General features: G+C 43.1%; 1 protein-coding gene across 10 annotated transcripts in view; it reads right to left on the bottom strand.

The window, feature by feature from the left end:
• DYNC1I1 (dynein cytoplasmic 1 intermediate chain 1) overlaps positions 1-15,260 on the bottom strand; it is a 186,015-nt gene that overhangs the window by 23,880 nt on the left and 146,875 nt on the right. For all 10 annotated transcript variants that reach the window (XM_050327259.1, XM_050327252.1, XM_050327267.1 and 7 more), the window contains 2 exons: positions 13,738-13,882; positions 492-632 (listed from right to left, as the gene is read on the bottom strand). In XM_050327259.1, coding sequence (XP_050183216.1) covers positions 492-632; positions 13,738-13,882 — 286 coding nt within the window. The remainder of the gene's footprint in view (positions 1-491; positions 633-13,737; positions 13,883-15,260) is intronic.

The raw sequence follows: 15,260 nt of genomic DNA on the forward strand, positions 1-15,260 counted from the left end.
CGCCAGAAACGGAGTGGGGGGGGGAAAGGGATAAAAAAACCTGCAGAACGGGCGCGGTTTGAAAAGTGCACCTTAAAATAACAGAGCGGGAGGGAGCCTCCTCCCCGAGCCAGCACCGCGGCATTTAATTGTGTTGGCTTTCTGCCGGGGGTGCCGGAGTCGGTCCTCCCGCCCCTGACAGGTACGGAGCGCAGCAGCCCCGCCGCAGGGGAGGGAGCGAGCGAGGGAGGGGGAGAGCGAAGGCGGGCGCGGGAGGGGGGCGGGCGGGCGCCCCCGGCAGCGGGACGTGCCCTCCCCTCCCGCCGCGCCCCGGAGCGGGGGAGCGGCCGACGCCGGGCTGCCATCGGCCCGAGGGAGCGCGGCGCCCCCGCAGAGCCCGCGGGGAGGACGGCGAGGGGGTGCTCGGCAGCGCCGCCGGCCCGCACAGGGTTAAGGTCTCCCCGGCGCCCGCCCTCCCCTCCCCACCGCCGGCCGCCGCCGCGCCGCCTCACCTCGGTGTCGTTATTCAGGTTCCACAGATCCAGGCGCCCCATCCCGTCCACGCAGGCGAAGAGCGCGGGATGCACTGGCGACCACATGACATCGTAGACATAGTCGGCATTGTCTTCAAAGGAGTAGAGCGGCTTGTTGTGCTGTAAAGCAGAGAGCGGCATGAAGACTTCGTGGCGCTAGTGCTGCCTGGGGCTGTCTGGCGAGTCTAATTAAAAACTTTGCACATTTACAAAGTGTCATAAAACTTCCCCAGATGAAAGGTCCTCCGCGAAGGGCGGGACTGCACTTTAATGGGGCAACAACTGTCCGGTGGGATAAATGAGATGCCCGGTGTGAGGGGTGTGGGACGCGAGGATGATGAGGCGAGGGCGGGGAGCGCCCCGCGGCTGCTCCCGCTCCCGGCCGGCTCCCCGGCGGCGGGAGGGGGTGCGGGATGCAGGCAGGGAGCAGGCAGCGGGCTGGCACCGGCGCTGCCGCCCGAGCCCAGCGCGCTGGCGGCCGCTCCGATAAGGATCGTGAGAGCGGCGGGAGCAGCGCGGCGCCTCCGCGGCCTCCCGCGCACCGCGGGCCGCGCCTGACACCTGGCGGCGGGCGGCGGCAGCGCCCGGGGCCGCCTCGGGCTGCCCTGCCCGGCCCGGCCCGGCCCGGCTCGGCTCGGCCGGGAGGGAGAGCGGGAGGCAGGGAGGCAGGGCAGGCTGTCATCTGCAGCAGGCGGGGAGTCGGAGGGAAGTTAGGAAGTGCACCAGGAATGAAGTGTAATTGTCCCTCATGAATTATTCATCGCATCTGGCTTGTCTTTTAATTTTTGCATAATGGCTTCGCTAATCCCCGATCAATTAATGGAAAATGAAATTTGAATGATAATGAAAACTCCAGAGACGAAAGGAATTAAGTATTCTCGTGGCTTGTGACAGAAATCTAAACAATGGGGCTTCTCCGAGGGTCTCCCTCACTCCCTCCCTTCTTCTCCTGCCGTTCCCTGCCGCCTTCCTGGCGAGAGGAGCACGGCCGGAGTCGCGCCCGCCGCCCCCCTGTCCCCGGGAAATGGAGCTCCACGGAGGGTGCCTTGAGAGTGTCCAAGTCGCACCGCTCGAACAGCTCGGTCCAGTCACTCTGGAATGCATCCCCGTGCATTTTACAAAAGATACCGTGGCCTCAGTGCCTTAATGTATACAGCCATGCATTATTTTTCAAAAAAGTGGAGCAACTGATTGCAATTATTAGATAACTGTTCTTTCATATATTATTAATTTAGAGCAATAAAGCAGCTGGTTTTATATTTATTTCCAGCTGGGTCCTTGCTAGTTTTGGCTTTGGTTCTCCTGTGCCCCATGGTGATTCGATGGATATTGGAGTGGGAAGCACTGCACATGGGACAGGTGTGCATCCACACCTGTAATCTCTCTATGCTGCCATGGGCTATATGGATTCCCACTGTCTATCTGCTGGCATTGTGTATTTTCACTGAAAATTTCTAATTTAGGTTCAAATATATCAAGGGTCTAAATGCTGGAAAAGTGGCCATTGAAGATAGTAGTACACCAAAAGAAAAGAAAGTCTTGTCAGCTGCTAGGTGGATGGTATTTTTCTTATTCATGGAAAAAATGCTGCACATATAGCACTTTAACATTAATGTCATGGGTGAAGTAACAAAATTCCACAGAAGTTAGAGGCCTATTAAGATATCAATCAATTTGGGGCAGATTGCAATCAGCATTTCCTTTTTGTCAGCATATCAAAACTTGTTTTGATCTTATTTTGAATGTAGCATGTTTTTAATGTTCTTTTTAGTTCTGCTAGTTTATTTTCCAAAGCATGCTTAAAGACCAAGGCACTACAGGGAAGGCTCAGGAGATTTGGTGCTAGTCTGTATCTTGCTATGCACGTGCTTATATAGTCTGGCAAATAGCTTTAACTGATGTGCGTTGGTTTCCCTGTTATCAAAATAAAAACACTTGAAGTGCTGGTATTTGATATGAAAAGCCCTAAATACCAAAAATCAAAAACCTCTACTATAGCAGTGGAAATACTCAGTCAGATAGAAAGTCAGAGGACAACAGGAATAATATGGTTTTTCAGAAAGTTCTCAGATATGTAAGGAAAGACACACGAATAGAGGTGAATAGGGAATGGAGCAGAGCACTGCAAAGAAAAAATTGCAGCCATGTTAGCACCCCAAACAAAAGGCAAGATCATCTGCAGTGTGGCTGGGAAATCAAGGAGAAATCATATGGCAACACCAGGCATTGGTAGTGGAGCTGAGCTATAGCCATTCATACTGCCCACAGTATCTCTGCCTCCCCAGCCTGACTAGCCACTACTGAAAAAAAAAAAAAAGTATTTCCCACACTATGTCTTGTCTTCTTGCACTATTTAACAAGAGAAGAATGTATCATGTCAGGCTGGAGGTCCTTCTTGCTTCCCATTCTGTCTTCAGTAGTAACTGTGAATGGCCTTTCTTAGTTGACATTTCATCCTGGTCTGATTTTGTCCTCTGAGAGCAGTTACGTTTATTTCATTGTGAAGACTAGATTTGTAAGGTCAAGTCTGTGTATACATGTTCACAAGACTTCCTTACTATAAACCTGTTAACTGAGGGCCCAGGCCTGCAGATTCTTTTAATGTAAGGATTTATGAGTAAGGACCGATGTGGACTGCTTGTAGAAAACGTTGAAATGTGAACCATGTAAAGGTCACTTTAAAGCAGTTTTAAATTACGAAAACTTCTGACTTACACAATCTATAACTAACATATGGCTATTATTATGAAATAACTGAAATTTAAACTTGATGAGCTTTCATTCTTAAATATCAATCCACTCTGTTATTCAATAGAGCAGAAGAAATAGTTTAAAGCAGTATCTTCAGACAAACTTGGGTCAAATCTACTTACTACTGAAAAAGAAGAGTGTAGGGCAAAAATGTGGCCCTATTGAATGGAATTTTGCCACTGATTCCAATAGGGCAGGACTTGATCATTTCGTGGAAAAAGCAAAAAAGCCAATGCCAAGACATGTGATTTTGTGTCGTTTGTTTAAGCATGTTGTCAGAATCAATTGTTCCTCCTCAGTGTTTGTATACAGGCATTGCTTAAAAGGACAGTGAAGGGTGAACATTTTAAATAGCCAGAAGCTGTCTAGGAACTAACACTTGTCTATGAAGTAAGAAACTCACGTAAATAAATTTCTACATATTTATATAAAAGAAGGGGTTTTCCACATATAAATTTGACCAGTCTATTCCACTTATTTGCATAGAAGAATTTTCTTTAATCGAGGAGGCGCCACACATAGAGTAGCTAATTATCCATATAAAGGAATGTACCCATATCCACAGGTTTTAACTAGCATCTGACTTCTGAAAAGCCATGGAAAAAGTTATTGGCTTTGCATGTTTTGTGAAAGAAGCATTTTACACATTGGTGCAATTTCTGTGGGTGTCAGCTTCACTTACAGGTACATCCCTAGACTGTACCTTCAGCAGTACAGATGTTTGGTGACACCACACACTCTCCTGTCTCTACTTCTTTCTTTCCACTCCATTGCCTTCCATTCTAAAGAGTATAAACCAGACACATACTTCTGGCTCACACCATATTAACAACAGCCATGAGTGTTGTGCAGTATTGTAAGTTGATTCAGGCTAATTTGATTTTTCTAGGTGTGCAGCAAATATGAGACAGATTTATTAGTCCTTGGCATAGAAACTTTCTGAACAAGCTGATGTGTTCGTGTAGGGTCAAGCTCAGGCTCTCAGGCACTTGGAAAGAGCAGAGCCAGAAGGGTCCTGAGCAGAGTGTCTGCTCCTGTGTCTGGCCCTAGATGATTTTTAAAGTTCCTTCCAATGAAAACCATTCTGCAGTTCTATGAATTTGGCCCCTGTAGGACCAAATATTGTATAAATAGTCACTAGTTAACTGAGGTGCCCTACATCAAGTTACTTGACTAAAAACTCCTTTACCTGTCTTAAAATTCCTTCTGACTGTCAGTTTCAGTGCTGTATCACAGATGAGCCTTCTGGGACTCAAAGAACATTTCACTGGGTTATAAGCTATGTATATGTTATGCCACCTCACTCTTGGACAATTATTAGGTCACTGCATCTAAACTGACTTGATTGGGCAAGGCAACAGGCTTAAGTTTTAGATTCAGTAGCAACAGGGGGAAAGAAATCAGTGTGGAAATGATCCCTACACTCTTCACAGCCCTGTTTTGTTTAAGTACTGTAGTATAGTTACGCTGATTGTTTTTTTTTTGTCATCCTAAAAGTTGCAGACAGACAAGGCAGAAAATTGTTCACTTTTAGAAATGATTGTTCTTGCAGAGATGCTGAAACTGTTGCCTTTTTTAATTGCCAATAATAAAAGAAAGTGCAATATTTTTGCATAAACATGTGGTAATTATTACAGATGGAGGAGGGGACAAGAGTGAGACCGAAAGGAAAGGGGCTATGAGAGCAGACCAAGTCTGGAGATAACCTGATGATTACATTTTTGTGGTTTCCTTCAAAGTTAAAGCATCATGGGTGAGCATAAAAGAAGGAAGCAAAGAAAAAAGGTTTGATGGTTGGTACAGGAGGTTTTAATGAGAACTGAGCTTAATGTCTAATACTGTGGCATGAAGAAAAAAATAAAAGAACTTGGGAAGCCAGACCGCACCTGACTTTTAAGAACATCAGTAAGTCAAACAGCAGAGCTTTTGGAATCCGTAGCGATAGCCTTTTGGAATCTGTGGAAGCTAGCTTTACTGACAGGTAAACTGCTTATTTGGTTAATCCTTCTTAACTGTTTTAAGTCCTTTGCAGAGGTGCAACACTTTCCAGCTGTGCTGCTAGACTTCTGTAATTCTCTTCTACCCTGCCTTTCCACTTGTCCAATGGAAGAAGACCTTTTCATTTTCTGAAGAAAAAAAAGCAGAAAGCATGGCATTCCTCTTCACCACTGCATATTAGCTGAGTTTTATGTAAATGTGTATTACTTGATGTCTGATGTAAGTTTAAATTACTTAAGAGATCTGCTTGCAATGGATGAACTAGCATTGTGTTTACTAACATAAAACTGTATATAAGGCATTGAAACTCTACAAAAGAGGCTTAAGAAAGATGTTAAGAAGAAGATAATATGCATACCGGGTTACAGTGTTCCCAGCTCACTTTTGTCCCCAGTTCCAATTGGCCAGGCTAGTGTATTTCTTGTTTCTGCATTTTAGATCATCCAGTTTCATTCCCAAACTGGAACCCCTCGTACTCCATGCTTACAAGGGTTGTGCCTATAGGTTTCTACTGCATGAAGGTTTAATATTCTACGCTTCACTTACCAACATCAAGCTGGATGCAGTGCAGATGGCAACAATGGAGAAGCCTGTGCAGGTATTCTCCATTTGTTCTGTATTTCCTCAGACTGCTGACTTCATTGCTAAAGGTTAATCAAGTTTTCCACCTTTTATTCAAAACATGTTTTAAGCAGGACAGCACTTCTTCCTAAGCTACTAACTATGCATTTATGTCACGAGATTTCTTTAGAAATACTATAATTTTCTTTGGAAATTCTCCCGACTTCTAAAAATGTCTCAAATTCTTTTCAGAAGCTCTAAACACTATAGAAAGTCTTCCTTTCCCTACTTTGCAAACTTATTCACAGTTTCTGTAGCTCATACTCATGCCTTTATATTACTATATTCCTGGATTTTTTTTCAGAGAAGCTCTTAAAGGACTTGCTGAGAAATACGAGCAAGGTATGTTTTTCCTAGACTGCTGGAAGAATGACCAAATCCAGAGGAAACTCTGAAAACAGAGTGAAACACTGAAGGGCAGATTTGATCTTCTGCCTCCATCTGTCACTCCCTGTTCATATCCCCCATAGATGGAATAAGCAAGCAGAGCTGGAGAATGAGTGGGATGCTTTGGGAGAAGCTGGTTCACTGTGCCAGTGCTTTCCTGTCATGCAGGAGAGGCAGTGGCATGCACTTAGGTCCTGAGTGTACCTCTGCTGGAGTCAATGGGACTGGTCTCCCTGCTTCGGGCCTCAAGTTGTTAAAGAGAGGTAGTTTAGCTCAAATTGCAAGGCAAGGAGAGGAGTGGAATAATGTAGCTGCGGTTTGGTTGTTTCCCACCCCTGTGATTCTGACGGGAACATTCAGTATGAGGCCCCTGAAAATTAAATTTTTCTTTTAATGGGAAATGCTGCTTCATCACAGGGTACCTGGCCCAGCACTGCTTGTGGATTCAGCGAATTGCCAGTCTTTCAAGTGACCCTGCTGCTGCAGTTCCAGGTGCCAGGAAGCAGAAGCAGGAGCATGAGGAACATCGCAAGACAGCTGACACAGACTGATGTTACGGCACTGTCTGCTAAACAGTCAAGATTAGTATTTGTAGCTGCTGCCACCAGGATGCCTGCAGAGCTTTCATGGGTCAGCAAGCAATGATTCTGAGGCTAATTATTATTGAAGACAACTCCATTTTGTAGGACTTTGAATGATTCCTTTTTTTTTTTTTTTTTTTTTTAACTGATAACAAAGTCTCTCACATAGCAGAGAAAGGATGGCTGCATGAAGCAGGTGGGAGAAAATTTCCATTAGGGAAGAAGTCCTGGGCTTTATATATTGATAATTGTCCTGAAATGTTTCACTATTACATGCGAGCTTGATCCGCCAGCGTAATTCTGACAGCAACAGAACTGTCAGTGGGAGGTTTGCATTTTGATTTCAGCAGATTATATGAGCTCCCAAAATCAAATTCTGCTTTCCATGTGCAAATAAAGCTTTCACTGCTAGAGCTGGATTTATGTTCAGGGTTTTCTGAAATACAGTTTAGCCCACTGAATTTTTTAGAACAGCCTTGGTATTTTAGATGACTGTTTTATTTTTTTCTCCGTGTATGTGCCATTCTTCACAAAATGTTTCACAAAAAAGCACCATAATTTGTGTGAGTAAATGCAATATGTTGGCCAGCTGAAGAATATTTTCCTATCACTTTTCAGGTATGGCTACAGAGAAAACCAAAATCATGAGAAACACTTCATGTGAAGAACTTGGGGCTGATTTTAAGCCACCTGACTTCACTTTGGTCTTGCTCTTTTAAATTACCTAGAAAATGCCATAATCTTCCTTTTTTTTTTTTTTTTTTTTTTTTTAATACAGCTGGATGACAGCCAGACCTCTGGCTCCAGAGGTAAAGGGCAAAACCTAAAAAAATCCTGTCTGAACAGGCAACTCCACCCTCTTCCCCAAGTCAGCTTGGCCTTTTGACAGAAAGCAAGCTCTGAAGCAAATTCATTCATTGCTTTGTTTTTGGACAAAACTCAAAATTCTGAACTCACACCACAGAGAGATCATTTCCATGAAATCCCAGAATGCTATTTTATCACCCTTTATCATTACCCATAATCAGATAAAATTAACATTTGCTTTTACCAAAGAGAAAAGCCTGCACTGGAAATGAATGATGTCAAAGGAAGGTGATTGCATTATGAGCAAAGTCAAGGAGCTCTGTGTTTTAATGCAGCAGCAAGGGAGGCCATTCTAGCCAGGTATCCAATATAAGAGGAGGGAAATCCTCCCCTGAGACAGACATTTGAGCCCCACCAAAATCAGTCAGGGGAGGAGCAGCAAAGGATTCCACAGGATTCTGGCTGAAAATCACGGTATAGCTATGTGTGTGTGTGTGTGTGTGTGGTGTGGGATAAAGAAGCTGATCCCTTCCTGGTAGTGGTTTGGGAGAAGCCAGAATAAGAAGTCAGACTCAGGAGATCAAAAGGGTGGACACATCTGCCAGTTTAGATATGGTCTGAGACCGTCCAGATGCAAGACAGCCATCAAAAGCTACACCAACTGATTATCTGCCAGATTTGGGCTCCTGTATAGTCAGTGGTGGGAAGTAATGGTGGTACCTCAAAGAGATGTCTAATGTGTGCATTACAGTTACTTCTTTCTAGTGACTGTGTAAGAAACCAAAGTATGGAAACCCTAAATAACAAAGGATCCAGAAAGATCCAATTCCATATTCAGTAAGAGTTATCTAAAATGCTGTATGTGATAACGTGAGAAGACATGGCCTAAAGGATCTAAGAAAGCTTAGAAAACGACATTAAGAATGAATATGTTCAAGAGTGAAATTCCAGCTCTTGTCTACACCTAAGTGTATGCAAGATAAGGTACATGAGTAACCTCTGCATTTCACCAGTCCCATTTTGCTGTTGGAGACCTGTCTGATCCTGTTACAAACTCAGGAAGTAGGTCTGGCCCCAGCTGGACAAAACTGGTTTCCATCCACAAGTGTCAGCACATTAAAATCAAAGCTTTACTCTGAGAAGATTCTACTGTCAGTGAAACCAGAGTTGTTCATAGGCATAAGGTACAGCTCAGAGCAAAATGCCAAGATCGTCACAGGACTTCCTGCCCTTAGGGAAGACACATGCTCCCATTCTACTCAGACCTTGGCAGCATGGCTTGGTGCCCAAACCACTGGCTTACAGGATACTCTTGTGGAGCTCCTACACTCTTCATAAATCCCTGCACATTCACTGGAATAGGAACATCTTCCACAAGGCAGCAGAATGCTATGTACCATTAAGCACTAACATCAGTGTCTCTAATCACCTGTCACAGAACTTCACTAAATCAAGTCGTTGACTCCAGCATTTCCAGTTAGAGTTACAAAAAATTTTCGAAGGACAATTCACCAAGTTGTTGTAATAGTTCACTAAGTTTACTGTCCTTTTATCATGTCTACATGTCTGACTATATTTCTATTTGGATCTTTAACTTCAAGCAATGCTAACTGTATAACAAGAGGCTCTCACTCACCCATTTAAGGTGACTGAAATGACAATAGAAAAAAATCTCATCCAGTAACCAGATAACTTGGAACATGGTATTTGTGATGTAAAAACTGTAAATTCTTAGTCTCAAAAAATGACAACCTGATCCTGCTATGTTGATAGACTTTAAAAATTGCCCATTTGTTCATGCATTGTTTTCTTGGTGACTAATCCACCAAGTGGACCAATCAAGTAATGTTCTGATTCATTCTGCTACACCATTTTCTATCACCATAAATTTGGTCTATCAAGTTAATCCTGTAAGGTCCTACCAGCCAGGCTTTTGGGAAAGGGGGCTGGGGGGACAGAGCTACCTGTCTTTAGCAACATGACCACTACCACATACTTCTTTGCATTTTTCTAGTGATAGACTTCAGCTTGATCCCTGAGGAGATGGTGTTCAACCTCAAGACCAAAAGAAAACCAGTGGAGTTTGAACTTACATGCTGATAATAAGATATGAAAGTGGAATGTAAAATAACTTACCCCAAGAATCAGGAGGACTAGGTCATACCCAGATGATCAACAAACACATGGGCATAAGATATTGAAGGTACAGGAACATAGGTGAAGGAAGGCACATAACATAGAAACGCAAATTTTTGCTGTTTAAAATGTGGTTTCTCAAAAAAGCACAACGGACTTCACCGTGGAACAGCACAGCATACCAAAAGAGAAGAGAGGCATGCAAAGAGCGTAAGAAAGAGAAGACAAAGGAGAGGAACTAGGAAGGAGCTACCACCAATGCACATACTAGTAAGGCAAAACTGAGCATGGACACAAGATGGATAGTCTAACACTGAGGGCACACAGGTCCTTTGGCTCAGCTGACCTTGCTAATGGTTATGTGGTGGCCCTACTATCAGTCTGCTCACCTCTGTCCCTCCTTCTGGTTATGGCACTTACCACTATTACTTAAACATTAGGCAAAGAGGGAGAGAAGCACGGATGGGAATACTGCAATGTTTTTGCAGTTATTCCAATTTCTCTTCTAGTCAGCTGCTCATCTGAGCATGACTTAGGTATAGATGCAAGAGGGGAAAACCAGTCATTAACAGCTTCTTTCAAAGGAAGGATAAGAGCAAAAGGAGACATGTGAAGGACAAAAGAGCTAAGAAAATCCAGCTCTCTATCCAGACTTTTGTTAAGTCCCTCAGCAGCAAACAAGCCATCTTTTAGCCCTTAGCTGAAACTAGCTTACGTTTTGCTATGCTTTAACAATTCCAAGATAGCTCTTGTCCCTTGATACAATATCAAAAAATTTGCACTCAAAACAGCAATTGCTGTAATAATAACAATACTTACATTTCATTATTTAACCTCATGCTATTCATTCATGAGGATTAGTGCTTAATTAATTAACAACACTTAGCATTTCCACTCAGCGCTTTACCTCTTCAAAGCATCATACCAACACTACCTAATTAAGGGCAGAGCTCCACAGACACTTCACATCAGGACTTCCCTTTGACAGCTCTGCATCCAAGACTTGCCCACATCGTGTAGCATGAATTCAAGTTGAAAGCCCTACTAACTTCATCAGGAACGAGGTAATGCCCTAGTTATCAAGAGACTATCTTTGCAATTTCCTTTTCTTTTCCTCTTGCTTCTGGTTGCTTGCTATTCACCCAGGGATTTAATTATTGGCTAATGTGATGGATGATAATGTGAACCTTGTATTAGTGTTATCTACAAAACTCTCATTCTTCTGTTAGTGAAAACCTCATTCTCAGTCACCTGGTTGAACTGCCTTTGGATAGGAAATGTGTTAACCACAAAAACAGATTATAAAATGACAAGCGAGAGTTTTTAAGGGAGATGGTGCTTTCAATCCATCAGTCAAATGCCTGCTATGAAAGTGCCTTTCTTTCAAGCACCCCAGGATGCTACACAACATCAATAGACAATATAAACACAAAGCTTTTATGGTTCACTTTACAATTGGACATTGACTCTGAGCCTGTGAAACAGAAAGGAATTGAATTTCATGACCAAAGAGGATAATGTGCACAAGATTAAGTAGACAACACTGGTAGAAGCAGGAAAGCAATATGGCATTGGATGCTGATAGGGAGATTAAATTTACAGATAAGAAACCAAAGGAATAAAAAGTAAAAATCTTATAAGTAAAATCTTATAAGCCACTCATTACTTCATACCACTATTTCATATCCACTGGTTTTTTTCCAGAGGATCAAAAATACTGATGGATTTGTTCAGATCCCAATAAATGACTGGGCCTTGACTCTGAGAACAGAACAAAGAGAGCCCTAAATATGTAGTAGCTCCAGCCAAGGGAATTATGCAGACAGTAGAGAAATAAACTTCTGATGCAGTCAAATGAGAAGAAAAAGAAAACATTCATCACAGTTCAAGAACTTGTCTAGTGTCTCAGAGGATGTCTTCACAGGGCAGTGGCTGGCAGGGCAGCAGCCTAGGGCTGCTGCTGATCAAACCTGCTCCAGAGGAAAGCAAGAAATCCAATACAGCAACTGGCTTCCAGCTCTGAGGGGTGCTGTGGTGTGTCACATGCACATCACAGCTTGCATCAGCTTGGTCAAATAGCTTTCTCAGGAAGCCCGTCTTGCCAGATGAGCCACAGCTTGATGGATATTAGAAATTTAAATGGCTTGGTTCTTTGAAAACTGATTGCCTTGAACAGAATCAGACCCAACCATTTTGACACTGAAGTATTCCATAAGGATAACTGTGTATTACTATCTGCAGTGTCTTTGTGCCCAAAATAAGCTGTGTTAGTGTTACTGCTAAAAAATCCCAAGAGTTTAAAATAAAAAAGACAGCCTTTATTATCCCTTAATGGAATTTCATTTAAGCTGCAGATAGATGAGGCCCTTATTGCCATATTCACCCTTAAGCTGAGGGTCAGATACTCATCCTAGACTTTTCTGGACATGTGTTTAGAATTCAATATTTGCCTTTCATCTACCCCACTGCCCACAAATTCTTCTCCCCTCACTCAGCTTCAGCTTCAATGCTACAGTATTCCCTTGCCACCAGTTACCACCGTCCAGGACTCCCTTGTCTCAGACAACAAATGAGCTAGCTAGCCCCCAGTGAGCTGACCCCTAAGCTCTCTATCACTTGGTTACCTTGCAGCCCTCTCTACTATTTACCATGTAGGATCCATCCCAGACCCCTTCCAGCCTGCTCTGCTTCTGCATTGGTTAGGGCTGGGTCTATTGTATACTGTATATGGCTACATTAGGTAAATCATGCACCTTTCTTATTACAAGTTTCCTAAAATGTAATGCTCAAATCAAAACCATCCACTGTGGTTCAGGGGAAGATGCCTGTTAATTAGCACATACATTGGATCGGACCATTAACAAATGCATTTGGAAGCTGCTATGGAAGCTGATTTAAGTTATTATCTAGGTAACTTCTTCTGTTTCCAGTACAAAGCTGTCACATGACCCCTTCTGATCACTTTTGTGTTTACATTTGCTGTGCATCTGTTCCAGCATCTCCAAGCTCTGATGTGTTGGAAGAACACACAATGAGATACTTCCTGACTGGGGTCAGCTTCTAGGGAACTCTGCCAGGTGTGGCTAAAGATGTGAATCAAACACAGGCATAAAAACAAATTGGTAAAGACCAAAACCTGGCATTTGGAAGGCAGTTCTCTCCTTTGGTGTATGACCAAAATAAATTTAGATTACTTACATAATTTGGATTTTACCTTTCATTTTGCTGTTTTACTCAGCCTATACAATAAACCAAGTTGGTCTGTTTAGTCTGCCCCATGGGGTGTTGGGGTTTCCAGGTTTCACAGGACTGGGGAAATTCTGCTGTTCATAGTAAGAGGTTAGAGAGGGAGATGGCCACAGAGTAGTCAGAAACAGATCCATGGTGGTCATGAATGTAAGTTCCAGCATGTATTTCCTCCCAGCTTCCAGTATCTAATGTCACTGGGACAATTTATACTTTTTGGCTATCACAGCATCCTACAGCAGTGAATTTCACAAGTGATATTGATTGCACTAAGTAGTCCATGTGCTTCCCCTGTTGCTTCATCAGAAGAAAGTGTTCCTGCTGCTGCACCACTATGCTGGTGCATAGTATTAGCCTTGCAATTTAGCCTGCACAGGGAGTGCTGGATGGACTGTTTGATGACTGGGAGTACACCACATCCTAATCTGCCTACCTAGTGAAACTGCTTAGTACTAGGGTTAATAATGAAATATAGGCCAGCTGAAGCAACCTTTAAAGAGCTTGGTATGCTCCAGAGCAAATATGATTGAGAGTGATACTAGCTATATGTTTCACTAATTTTATCACTATGCCTATTCTAAGCACAGCCTTTTAATTAATTGATTCTTAGGACTTGATATAGACAGTACTGAAATATTTTTGACAACAGCAGTTTCACAAGTAACATTACTCATCCCATCTCAAATCAAATTTCTCACCTTTGTGGTCCACAATTTGACTGTCCAGTCAAATGATGATGTGACAAAGAGATGAGAAAAGTCAATTGGACCCACTGCCATGTGACAATTGATTCCTGTGACAGGTCCTTGGTGGCCTTCAAAAATTTCACCAATGCCAGCTTTACTGCAGGAAGAAGAGATATTTACATGTGGAGAGTCATTTAACACCTGGTGATTTAACATAATTTTTCTTTACTCTGGGGTTCCTGTTTCCTTTTAAAGTTCTATTTAACCTATAAATCTCTCTCCTTTCTCTAAGGCTTTTGCCTACAGAGGGAAAAATGCTCAGAATCCAGCACAGGGAGACTTTCTCTTACCTGAAGACTTGCCTTACTCACTTCTACATATACTGTCTACTACTGTAGCTTGAAGTAACATTTATGTATAATTATAAAATAATTCCAAATTGTAATTATACTATAGCTTATGCCTCTGAGTAAGCCATTATCACAAGGAATAACCATTAAAATAAAAATGCAAATATGTTAATGACTTATCATGAGCAGTTCTTTTTCTCTTAAATATCTAGAATAACTTTCCACAGCAGTCAATCAAGTCACTAGGAAGCAAATGTTTTTTCACAATAACTGAAGGAACTGGTCCTGTGATCAGGTATCATACAGTCATTACTTTTAACAAGGGGAGATGTGCGTTTCATCAGCCTGAGGCTAGAATACCTATTAGGAAGGAAAAATACAACACTGTGTAAGAGAGAATGTGCAGAGTTTTTTTTCTTCCTGGAAGCAAATGATGCCAGCTCAGTTGTCAGTGCTGTCTCACAGTGTACACAGGAAAGGGAATCATAAAATTACCCTTTTAGTTAGATTATAGAAAAACTGCAAGTGAAAGAAAATACATTAAAAATAGTCACAGCCCTGATGAGGGTGCCAGCCCTGTGCCAGTGTGAGTACAGTGTACTGAAAGAGATGTGGAGCTGCAGCAGAGGAAATTGGTCCCTACCAGTGCAGTGTCCCCTCACCTCCCTTGTGTGGACAGAGTGACCTCCCTTGGGCTCCCCTGCCAGACCTCGCAGCATGTGCTGGAGCAGGGGCCAAGTCCTGCAGTGCCTCTGCAGTGCTGGATGCAAAGCACTGGATACATCTTGCTGCATCCCCAACTCTGTGCCATGTAGTCAGTGGGATAAGGGGAGTTCTGGAGCACTGAGAACACCTTGGGTATTTGCTGTGCTTTGACACACATTTTCCCAGATAACATATGGCTTTCCACTGTGCAGGGCTGAAGGACACAGAAGCCTCTGGAAATAAAATGGGGATGGTAGCAAAAAGCTCCAGGCAAGGCAGGCAGGAGCAGAAAAGCTTTTGTCAATGGTCAGTAGAAGGTTTGCTAAAAGGGTGTGCTAACAAGACCTTCTCCCTCTTGTGAGCAACAAACCAGGCATGTCTGAAAAATCAGAAGTGAGAAATGCCCATGGGCATGCTTCCTGCATCTTATCAACCTAAGATTAATTCAAACCATCAGCAGCCACACAGCCTATCAGTACA

The sequence above is a fragment of the Myiozetetes cayanensis genome, unplaced genomic scaffold, assembly GCF_022539395.1.
Source record: "Myiozetetes cayanensis isolate MyiCay16 unplaced genomic scaffold, myiCay2020 scf1, whole genome shotgun sequence".
Taxonomy (NCBI): domain Eukaryota; kingdom Metazoa; phylum Chordata; class Aves; order Passeriformes; family Tyrannidae; genus Myiozetetes; species Myiozetetes cayanensis.